General features: G+C 44.2%; 2 protein-coding genes across 2 annotated transcripts in view; one reads left to right on the top strand and one right to left on the bottom strand.

Annotated features, from left to right (window-relative positions):
* The window catches only part of LOC129412093 (interferon-induced very large GTPase 1-like), a 218,737-nt gene that overhangs the window by 102,934 nt on the left and 103,651 nt on the right, over positions 1-12,152 (bottom strand).
* LOC129412101 (calcium homeostasis modulator protein 6-like) lies at positions 2,000-4,644 on the top strand. The gene has a single exon (XM_055165106.1). It carries the CDS (start codon positions 2,071-2,073, stop codon positions 2,653-2,655), a length of 585 nt encoding a protein of 194 aa, XP_055021081.1. The 5' UTR covers positions 2,000-2,070; the 3' UTR covers positions 2,656-4,644.

The following is a 12,152-nucleotide window of genomic DNA, read 5'->3' as shown; positions in this document are numbered from 1 at the left end:
TATAGTATGTGTGAGGGTCCTGTTAAAAACAAGAAAACACAACATGGTCAGATTTTCACATGTAATTTATGGCATGTGGGTAGTGATGAAAAAATTTGGAATAATTTTTTCTTGAAAGACCAGAAAAAGACCTTTCATTTGCAGTGTTGGGAGTAACGCGTTATAAAAGTAACGAATTACAGTAATGCATTACTTTTTGCTGTAACGCAGTAATGTAAGGCATTACAGGGGAAAAAAATAGTAATATTTTACTTGGTACAAATGTGAGTAACGCGCGTTACAGTGTTTTTTTAACCTGGATTGAAGTGGTGGGTTTTTCTTCATACAAATTCGCTAAAATCACCTCGATATCAGCAGCGGTGAAACGCCGGACATGCGCCCTCGTAGACCTTCGGGTAACCGCGGGCGAAAGGACTGACACAGAACTCCACGCTGTTTAGACCTGGTTTAGACCTGGGTCAGTTCTGGTTTAGACCTGGTTTACACTCGTCCCTCCCTCTATCGCAGTTCACTTTTCGCTGTCTCGCAGATTTTTATTTATTTATTTTTTTTGTGTGCAATTTTGCATGCCCTGTTTTTTTTACATTGTATGAATGCGTATTGCGTTCCTCCCGCTGCGTCCTGACTGGCCGAGGGACTCCTGTCTCCTGTACAGTACAGAATGTGTTCAGCTGCCAAATTTAAATACATGTTCAATCTGTATCAGTGTGATTCTGAAGTGCTGTACGGTTGCAAGTTTTCTCCCCGACGAAAACCCACAACGTCGACGAAACGTTCTGCACCGACAAAGGCTCCTGCACTCGCACCCAAAAGGCAGAGGAAGATGCAAACCATCACACAAAAAGTTGGACTTCTGGACTCGCTGAAGGAAGGTAGAAGTTACGCGCTGTAACAGAGTCTTGCACCGGCTCGGGTACCTGCAAATAGTTGCTGAAATCAGGACCGTGAGCCCGAGCAGCAGGGTGTCTGTAAAGAGCGATCGGGTGACAGCCGCTCTTACCTCCGTGAGGTGCGGAGCAGAGCCGCTCCTTTCTCCTGCGTCACCTTCGAGCCCGTCCCTACAGTGAGTCCTGTTTTAGTCCTAGTTCAGTTCTAGTTTAGTCCTAGTTCACTTCTGGTTTAGTCCTGGTTCAGCTCTGGTTTAGTCCTGGTTCAGTCCATATACAGCGCAAAAGTTATTTTGGTGAGAGTAACTTAAAGTAATGCAATAGTAAAGTAATGCCTTACATTTTAAATGCAGTAATATTGTAATGTAACGAATTACTTTGAAATGACAGTAACAAGTAATAAATAACGCATTACAGTTTCAAAGTAACTTGCCCAACAGTGTTCATTTGGTACCAAACATATGTGTTTTATGAAGCTCCTTCAATTTTTAATTGAAGGAGCTTCATAATAGATAGTACATGATAGTAAGGGACCAGCTGGTAATTTTTTCAAAATTTTTAAAAAACATGATGCGTGAGATTTTCTGGAAATTTGATGAAATGGCGTGGAATGACCCAATTGTGATTCGATTTATGTTTTAATAATAAGTTTCTGCTCAAAGTTCATATTTTAAACAGTTCCAGACAAAAATACTGAAATATGAAGTGACAAACTACTACAAGAATCACATTTCAGAACATTTTTTTGTATTTTTAAATAGTGGAGGGTCTGCCAGTTGTCTCCAGGGAGTTTTTCTGTTCTTGTTTTTGCCAACACAAGCAGGTGGTGCAACCCGATTAAGTTACAAGTCTGATCTGTGAAGAGGCGGGCCTGCTCACAGCAAGAAAACATGTTTTAAGGAAAGTATTTTTAGCAACAAAAATACACAAGATGCTTAATATTTCACTGTTTCGTGGCAAGCAAGTAGTTAGTGGACACTACATCTGAACAGTGACATTCTGAAGTGTACTTGAGTTTTTGTTTAGGCAACACTGTAGTTCCCCTGGCTCACGACACCAAAAGTGTTTGTGCCCTCATTTTAGGGAAGGGGAGGTGAGGGTTTCAACTCAAAAGAGGAAGACACAGCCACAGCTTAAGCCACTACAGAACCGACTGTAGCTTTTGTCTCACCTCTGCAGCGAAATGGACAAGTTTAAAACCATCCTCAACATCGCCAACAAGCAGACCAGCCTCAGCTTCGGCCTGGTCGCGTTACTCACTGCAGGAAGTGAACAGATTTTCTCCAGTGTGGTTTTCCAATGCCCCTGCAACCAACTCAACTTCTTGTACGGCTTTGTGTTTTTGCTTGTTCCTGCTTTGGCGTTGATCACTCTTGGTTTTATTTTGTCCAAGAAAACATGGAAATTGGTGACGGGTTTGTGTCGAAGAGAGGAGAAAGTGTGTGGCAGCTGCAGTAGAGTGAAGTCTCTTATAAATGTGATCTTTCAGATTTCGACGTTTGCGTTCCTGGCTCCGAGCACCTGGATTGCAGTGGCTCTTCTGAATGGGGTCTTCATCGAGTGTGCCATGACGGGGACCAACATGACGCTGTTTAATGATCATTTGTGCAAAGGGAGGGAGATGGAGGCGGACTGTTTAAAGGAGCTACACACATTCCCCTGTGAAATAGTTGGAAAAGTGCCTAAAGACGAGAGAGACGAGGTGCTCCTCACGCTCAAAGCAGAGTCACAGGTTTGTGGTGATGATTTTGCTTTGTCCAGGCTTTAGAAAACTGCTTTTGGTTCTTTATGACAAGTCCATGAAGTGTGAGTGTAATATTTATCAAACTAATTACTTTCTGTTGGTCCAAAACAGTATTTTTGTATAGTGTATAGTAAGGTTGTCCCTATCTGATCACTGCGGACTCGATCTGGACTCGGCCGTTATGGTCCGATCAGGTATCGGATAAATAATAAATGTATATAACACACAGGACACACAACAGTTTTTCTGAGGTGCGGGATTTGCTCAGGGACGTCCAGTCAGCGCGAACCATGAAGTCAGTCCCAGGAAGGAGCGTAGTGCTGGCATGTCCTTCGGTGCAGGTGCTTCTGCGATAGCAGTGAGATGATCCGAGCTAGGGCGTAAGCCGTCTTTGGAAATGACATGGCCAAGGAAAGTAATGTCTGTTTGGGCAAATGCACTTTTCCCGAGTTGATCTGCAGTCCAGCCTCACTTAGGTGCTTGAGGACTGCTTGTAGATGGCGGTCATGTTCTTCTTTTGAGGCTCCATAGACAACAATGTCATCCAAGTAGTTCTGTACGCCTGGCAAGTCCTTTAATATGGTCTCCATCATCTTTTGAAAAGCAGATGGTGCAGATGCGAAACCAAATGGAACATGTGTGAAATGGAATAAGCCGTCGTGAGTTATGAAAGCAGTTAGTCTGCGACTTTCCGGGTGTAGAGGTAACTGGTGGTATGCTGAGCTTCAGTCGATCTGGCTGTAGTGAGTGGTACCAGACAGTTCTGCAAAGAGATCCTCCATATGAGGAAGTTGGTAACAGTCCATTACGACACTTTTATTTGGTTCATGCAGGTCAACACATAAGCGTAGCCCCCCGTCTGCGTTTCCTTCCCACAACCAGAGGACTCACCCACTCCGAAGCATCCACTCTTTCAATGATGTCTGCTTGCAGTAGTCGAGCCAGTTCAGCTGACACTTCCTTACGTATGCTGAGCGGTGGATGTCGTAGTTTCTGGCGTACTGGTCTGATTTTGTTGTTGACTTGCACTTTGTGAATGAATCCTTTGACACATCCAAGTGTTTGAGTTGGAGTATAGTCAATGTTGTGCACTGTGCCAAGCTCAACAGCAGATGGTGTGTTTGCCTTGTCCACATCAAGGAGTACTTTGCCATCAATGATGTTGACCCCCAGGGTTTTAATCAGGTCCAAACCCAGCAAGGGAGATCCAGCTTTCACAATATAGAAAGTCTTTTCTCGTTTAGTCGTAATTTCTGCATGGAGACAGCCCAGGACAGGTAAGTGACCCTTGGAATAAGTGACTAGCTTTGAGGCTCTTGGAGTGTGCAGTTAGCAAAATGTTTCTTGTACAATGTCTCTGATAAGATGGACACAGAAGCTCCAGTGTCCACTATTAGTTCAACTGGATGTTCATTCCCTTTTGGTGCCTCAATATTCACTGCGCACGTGAGCTTATCAAATGCTGCAGCTGCCAACTTAACATTATCAACACAAAGAATGGCTAACTCAGGCACGACAACTTCTTGTATTTGGTTTACAGATTTAGCACCTGATCTGCATACCTTGGCAAAATGTCCTCTTTTCCCACAGTTATTACACTGTACTGAAGCAGCTGGGCAGTTTCTGTCAGTGGCAATATGTTTGTTTGATCCACATCTAAAGCATTTGCGTTGTTGCTTGTTAGCTGTTGTAGCTTGCTTGTTACAGTCATGAGCACTGGACTTGGTGGGACATGAATCTCTTTTCCCTCGAAAACTTGAGCGGGACGGACCGATTGCCTGTACTGGCGCCGTGGGTGCTTGTCTGTTAGCTGTTAGCAGAGTAGCGTTTTTCACCGCAGCCTCAACTTGTGTAGCAATAGTTACTGCTTTGTCCAAAGTCAGTTCGTTTTCAAGGAGGAGTTTATCTCGCACAGCACTGAGATGTGTATTTGAAATGAGCTGATCTCTTATCATCTCACCCTCCATCGCTCCACACTCGCATGATGCAGCCAAGTCTCTTAGCGCAGCCACGTACTGAGTAGCCGTCTCATCCGAACGCTGAACACGTTGTCGGAATGTGTCTGCATGCTACGACATTGACTTTCGGGATGAAATGCTTTTCAAGCGCAGCCATCGCTGTTGCCATTGTGTCACCTTGGTCCGGTAAAGTGTAGAAAAGGCGTTGTCCTTCTGGGCCAAGGCAGTGCAGTAATACAGCTTGTTTTCTGGCATCTGGCCATGCATCTTCAGTAGCATTTATAACCAGCATGTAGTTAGCAAACATTTTCCACCAAGTAGCAAAAGGAATAGGCGGCTCACCAACATGTGGAAGAAAAAACGGTGGGAACGGTACTGACGCGCTCATCCTCGTCGCCAATTTGTTATGTTGGTGGTGTAGAAGAAACGAAGGCTAGATGAATCTTCAATAACGTTTAAAGCAGCAATCAGTTTTTCACATGGCTACATTACAATGGTATTAACTTTCTATCACTCAAGTTCCCCTCTTTTATGTTACGTTGCCCTCTACAGGTGAGGCGTACATCTCAGTAATCTTACACTAACCACTATAGTAATCACATTTACAAATCTGTCAACACAACAGTTGTGTCCCGTTGTCAAGGTGATTAATTGTTAAAAGTGAGAACAGATTTGGGAGAAAAAGCATCAGAAACAGAAGATGCTAACCATGCTAAGCTAACCGCAGCCGCTCCGTTCGGTGACTTCTTCGTGTGTTGAGGAGGCAGGGTCAGGGTTTAAACAGCGGCGCAGCGCCACACGTTGTAGCGGGCGCCGGCTGGAACTACATCAACACGGGAGGTGAATGCGAAAATGTGTTGGGCTGTTTTCAACTATCGATCGATCGTTTGTGCAAAGGGAGGGAGATGGAGGCGGACTGCTTAAAGGAGCTACATACTCTCCCCTGTGGAAAATAGAATAGAATGGCCTATTTCAACTACATTTAGGGTGACCAGATTTTCTAAATAAAAAAAAACTGGGATTGTAGGGTGACCAGCACTGTTAAGCAAGTTACTTCAAAACTGTAATGTGTGATTTATGACTTATTACTGTCATTTCAAAGTAATTCGTTACATTACAATATTACTGTATTTAAAATGTAAGGCATTATATTACTATTGCATTACTTTGAAGTTACTCTCACAAAAATAACTGCGAAGATGCTGAACTTTTGCGCCGTATATGGACTGAACCAGGAGGACTGTATCAGAGCTGAACCCGGATTGAATCAGGACTAAAACAGAACTGAACCAAGACTAAAACAGGTCTAAACCAGAACTGAACCAGGACTAAAACAGATTTAAATCAAAACTAATCCAGGACCAAACCAGGACTAATCTTAGACTAGAACTTGGAAGCGCTTTTGCAGACAGGGCATCTGCAAAGCACTATCGGGCATCAGATGCGGTTGGCCCTGTGGTGCGTGGAGTTCTGCGTCGGCCCTTTTGCCCGCAGTCACCTCACAGTCTACGCGGGCGTGTCTCCGGCGTTTCACTGCTGCTGATACTGCGGTGATTTTTGCGAATTTGTATGAAGAAAAACGGAAAACGGAAAACCCACCACTTGTACCGAGTAAAATATAAATTTTTTCCCCCTGTAATGCTCTTACATTACTGCGTTACAGCAAAAAGCAACACATTACAGTAATTTGTTACTTTTATGACGCGTTACTCCCAACACTGGTGACCAGACGTCTCTATTTATCCAGGACAGTCCCAGTTTTGAGCCCTGTGTCCCCTGCCCCGTCAGATTTATACAAAACAGTGATTTGTCCCAGTTTTATACAAGAAATGTCTCAGATGTCCCTATTTTTGACCAATTTGATCTAAAGCAGGACAAACAGGGCTAAACCAAGACTACATCAACTCTAAACCAGGACTAAAACAGGACAATCACAATTTTTGACTAATCTGATCCCTGCCAACAGTAAATAGGAGCAAACATTGTAATTTCTTCAGCCAAAATACAGAAACCGTGTTTGCAAATGACCATAAAGCAAAAAAATAAATTAAAATAAAAAATACAGTGACAGAAGCTCTTCTGATTATGGCTGACGTGAGAATGCACAATGTTACGTGCTCTTTTCACAGTTTTAATTATATCAACCATCCCAACCCAGAAGTGTTCCAGTTTAGAATTGAAAAAATCTGGTCACCCTACCGGTTTGGAGTTTTTGGTAATAATTAAATTGTAAAAAGGGGGGCATAATTAAGGAAAATTGTTCTGCACCTGGCCCATTCATAATTAACATGTGTGTCATTATAGTCACATTTACTTTCTGTTTTGGTTTTGTTTAAAGCAGCTTTTCTGTAGTTTACCTAAACAAATGACAATATATGCCTTTCTTTACTGTTGGCAGGTATTACACTGGTCAAAAATAGAGATGCTAGGGACATGTCTTGCTTTTGGATAAATCCACTGGGACAGGGGACACAGGGCTCAAAACTGGGACTGTCTCGCTCTTCTGATTATGGCTGACGTGAGAATGCACAATGTTACGTGCTCTTTTGCCAGTTTTAATTATATCAACCATCCCAACCCAGGTGTGTCCCAGTTTAGAATTTTGAAAATCTGGTCACCCTCCCAGTTTGGAGTTTTTGGTAATAATAAATTGCGTAATTAAGGAAAATTGCTCTGCACCCGACCCATTCATAACTAACATGTGAGTCAGTATAGTCACATTTACTTTCTGTTTTAGTCATTTTAAAGCAGCTTTTCTGTAGTTTACCTAAACAAATAACAATATAGAGCTCCGGACCCCACGTGACTCACGGTGGGCGAGCCGCCATTTTGGCAGTAAAAATGAATAGTGCCACCGCTGAAGCATTGAAGACATTGAACTTTATATAAAAAAATTTAACTGATTAAAACATTACCGACCCGTATAATGCCCCCAGGGTGCTTTTTAAAAATGATTTCTGCTGAAGAAGACGTCCCAGATCTGCAGTACACCGGCAAACGAACCAAAATTGGTCCGATTGACGAGCCTCTGTTTCCCGGTAGAACAGCAATACCTCCAACTATCAACACCGATGTTCCCTGTTAAGACCACGGACCGTCCTCATCTCAAGTGTCATGAACTCATAAAACAGCAACATGTAGAACGTTGTACAAACTCACCGTACATCAGCCCGGAGCAGAAGCTCTGAGGTCGGGAAACAGCAGCAGCCAACAGCGGTAAAGAGGAACTCACCGCAGCTCAGACCCTCAGGATGGGGCTGGGGTCTGGTCCTTGGTCTGGTCTTCCGAGCGCGTTGGTCAGATGGTCCAGAGGCTCCGTCCTCCATGTGCTGGTTCCAGATGGGAGTGAGCAAGACCAGTGCTTGATGGAATGGGTCCGAGCTGTTCCGTGTCATCATCTGTGTGCTGGTTCTGTGCGGGGAAAGTGAGAATGTGCTGTGGACAACAGGTCCGGACGGGTGTTATGTTGGTGGTGTAGAAGAAAATGAAGGCTAGATGAATCTTCAATAACATTTAATGCAGCAATCCGTTTTTCCACATGGCTACATTACACTGGTATCAACTTTCTTCTCTGTACGTCGCCCTTTACAAGTGAGGCGTACATCTCAGTAATATTACACTAACCACTATAGTAATCACATTTACATATCTGTCAACACAACATCTCCCCCATTACTCATAAAGATTGCAGAACTGTAGAACAAGTAAAGAGTGATTTAAAAATAAAAGTAATCTGAAGTTGTTTCTTTTCTGTAGCTGCGTTGCATTCCTATCAAAATAAAATACATACAATACTTTAACTTAAAATCAGCAGTTGGTGGTAAATCTCAAATTTATGTAGTAACCATTTGAACCAAACGTACCTATCATTTTAAGCAAAAGTACCTATTATCAGAACTGTTTTGCTTTATTGGCTACTTTGACTTTTATGCTATTTCATTACATAGTCCTTAGTCCATGTGGGTGGTTTGTGCTCTCTTTGTGGAGCAGCACGATTTGGTCCAGTCTCGGTCTGGCTGGTATCTTGTCCAGCAGTACCAGCTTGATGAGGTTCCACTGCTCTCTCTGGGCAGAGAGAAAGGCGAGTTGCATTCCACCTTTTCCCGTCACTCAAGATGAAGGTGCTGTGTCCAGTTTGTTTGTTGAATGGACACAGGGTCAGTGTACTGTCTCTCTCCTTTCCCAACAAGAAAAGGCTTGCGGATACGCACCTTGTCTCCAACTGCAAATGTGGGAGTTCTGGCACCTCTTTTTTTGTCAGTGTAACGCTTACTTTTCTCTTGTTGCAGAGCCAATCTGGATCTCACTTGGCCATACTGTCCTGTGCAGTCATGATATGGCAGTATGTGGAGTTTTGTTCTCATAGGTCTCCCTCGCAAGAGCTTGAAAGGAGACTCATTGGTTGTAGCATGGGGTGTAGCCCTGTAGTTTTGGAGCATAGCAGTCACTGTTGGTTTCCATGGCTTATGAACTGCCTGGGCTCCTTGGATACAGTCTTTCAGCACTCTGTTGAATCGTTCGACACACCCATTTGCTTGAGGGTGGTACACACTTGTTTTGATGTGCTTAATTCCTCTTTCTTTCAGGAAGTCTGCAAAAGCACAAGAAGTGAACTGTGGACCATTATCAGTTGTTATAGCACAGGGGTTACCTTCACGAGAGAAAAACAGCTGACAGAAAAGTAAGGACAGTAGCTGTAGTTGCATTTGGGGTGAAGGCTACTTCTGGCCATTTGCTAAAGTAGTCTACTAGAGTGATAGCAAATCTGCAGTCCTGTGGCCCACGTTCAAAAGGACCAACAATGTCCACAGCCACATGTTGAAAGGGGCCTTCGGGGAACTCTACTGGCTGCAAAGGGGCAGGTGATGCTTTGGCAGTTTTATCACATGACTGACACACTGTGCATGAGGAGAGGACAGTGTAAACTAAAGAGTCCATATTTGGAAACCAGTAAAGTTCTCTGAGGCGTTGCTTGGTGCGCACAATGCCTTGGTGACCCTCGTGTGCAAGGTGCACAATGCGCTCTCTGAGTGACTTAGGGACAACCAGACGTGTGCCCTGAAATACCAGTGGGGAGTCAACTGCAAGTTCGTGTCTCACTAGAAAGTATGGCTGTATTTCAATGGAGAGAGACTTTTTAGTTTTAGGCCACTTGAACTGACTGACCTGCCTGAGTAGTTTAAGTTCAGGACAGTCCTCAGATTCAGCTTTAAAGTCAGAGAGAGGCAGTGCAGAGAACAATGAAGACATTTCAGCTATTTCTACTACATATAAGTCTGGTTCAGATTCAGTCAGTGAAGTTGACTCCAGAGGGACACGTGAGAGACAGTCGGCCAGCACATTTTGGTTCCCTGGTCGGTACTCAATGTCATACTGAAAGCACATTAGCCTAGCTGACCGTCTTGCAATCCTCATCCCTGCTCTGTTCATACCTTTTGTGTTGAGAAGTGTAGTCAGGCCTGATGGTCTGTTCGAAGTGTGAATCTGCGCCCCCAGACGTATGTTCTCCATCTCTCGACAGCCCACACACAGGCAAGGGCTTCCTTTTCTGTAGTGGAGTATTTTCTTTCGGCGGGCGTCAGTGTACGTGATGCAAACGCCACTATGCATTCTGTATTGTCTGAATGGAACTGGGTAAGAACAGCCCCCAAGCCATAGTCAGAAGCATCTGTTGTGATTACTGTTGGCAGTTTAGGGTTATAAATGGCTAGTGGTGGACTATCAAGGAGCATTTGTTTCAGTTTTATAAAGCTTTCATTTGCCTCCCTGTCCCAGTGTAACTCAGCTTGTGGACTAGTTTTGAGTCTTTGGCGCAGGGGTTCAACTAGTGTAGCATAGTTAGGAATAAACTTGCTGAACCATGAAGTCAGTCCCAGGAAGGAGCGTAGTGCTGGCATGTCCTTCAGTGGAGGTGCTTCTGCGATAGCAGTGAGATGATCCAAGCTAGGGCGTAAGCCGTCTTTGGAAATGACATGGCCAAGGAAAGTAATGTCTGTTTGGGCAAATGCACTTTTCCCGAAGTTGATCTGCAGTCCAGCTTCACTTAGGCGCTTGAGGACTGCTTGTAGATGGCGGTCATGTTCTTCTTTTGAGGCTCCATAGACAACAATGTCATCCAAGTAGTTCTGTACGCCTGGCAAGTCCTTTAATATGGTCTCCATCATCTTTTGAAAAAGCAGATGGTGCAGATGCGAAGACCAAATGGAACACGTGTGAACTGGAACAAGCCGTCGTGAGTTATGAAAGCAGTAAGTCTGCGACTTTCCGGGTGTAGAGGTAACTGGTGGTATGCTGAGCTTCAGTCGATCTGGCTGTAGTGAGTGGCACCAGACAGTTCTGCAAAGAGGTCCTCTATATGAGGAAGTTGGGTAACAGTCCATTACGACACTTTTATTTGGTTCACGCAGGTCAACACATAAGCGTAGCCCCCCTCTGCGTTTCCTTCCCACAACCAGAGGACTCACCCACTCCGAAGCATCCACTCTTTCAATGATGTCTGCTTGCAGTAGTCGAGTCAGTTCAGCTGACACTTCCTTACGTATGCTGAGCGGTAGACGTCGTAGTTTCTGGCGTACTGGTTTGATTTTGTTGTTGACTTGCACTTTGTGAATGAATCCTTTGACACATCCAAGTGTTTGAGTTGGAGTATAGTCAATGTTGTGCACTGTGCCAAGCTCACCAGCAGATGGCGTGTTTGCATTGTCCACGTCAAGGAGTACTTTGCCATCAATGATGTTGACCCCCAGGGTTTTAATCAGGTCCAAACCCAGCAAGGGAGATCCAGCTTTCACAATATAGAAAGTCTTTTCTCGTTTAGTCGTAATTTCTGCATGGAGACAGCCCAGGACAGGTAAGTGACCCTTGGAATAAGTGACTAGCTTTGAGGCTCTTGGAGTGTGCAGTTAGCAAAATGTTTCTTGTACAATGTCTCTGATAAGATGGACACAGAAGCTCCAGTGTCCACTATTAGTTCAACTGGATGTTCATTCCCTTTTGGTGCCTCAATATTCACTGCGCACGTGAGCTTATCAAATGCTGCAGCTGCCAACTTAACATTATCAACACAAAGAATGGCTAACTCAGGCACGACAACTTCTTGTATTTGGTTTACAGATTTAGCACCTGATCTGCATACCTTGGCAAAATGTCCTCTTTTCCCACAGTTATTACACTGTACTGAAGCAGCTGGGCAGTTTCTGTCAGTGGCAATATGTTTGTTTGATCCACATCTAAAGCATTTGCGTTGTTGCTTGTTAGCTGTTGTAGCTTGCTTGTTACAGTCATGAGCACTGGACTTGGTGGGACATGAATCTCTTTTCCCTCGAAAATTTGAGCGGGACGGACCGATTGCCTGTACTGGCGCTGTGGGTGCTTGTCTGTTAGCTGTTAGCAGAGTAGCGTTTTTCACCGCAGCCTCAACTTGTGTAGCAATAGTTACTGCTTTGTCCAAAGTCAGTTCGTTTTCAAGGAGGAGTTTATCTCGCACAGCACTGAGATGTGTATTTGAAATGAGCTGATCTCTTATCATCTCACCCTCCATCGCTCCACACTCGCATGATGCAG

Source organism: Boleophthalmus pectinirostris, unplaced genomic scaffold (assembly GCF_026225935.1).
Source record: "Boleophthalmus pectinirostris isolate CB_2022bp ecotype Guang Dong unplaced genomic scaffold, ASM2622593v1 HiC_scaffold_7, whole genome shotgun sequence".
NCBI lineage: Eukaryota > Metazoa > Chordata > Actinopteri > Gobiiformes > Gobiidae > Boleophthalmus > Boleophthalmus pectinirostris.
The sequence above is the reverse complement of the archived record's forward strand: the minus strand, read 5'-3'. Positions and strand labels throughout refer to the sequence as shown.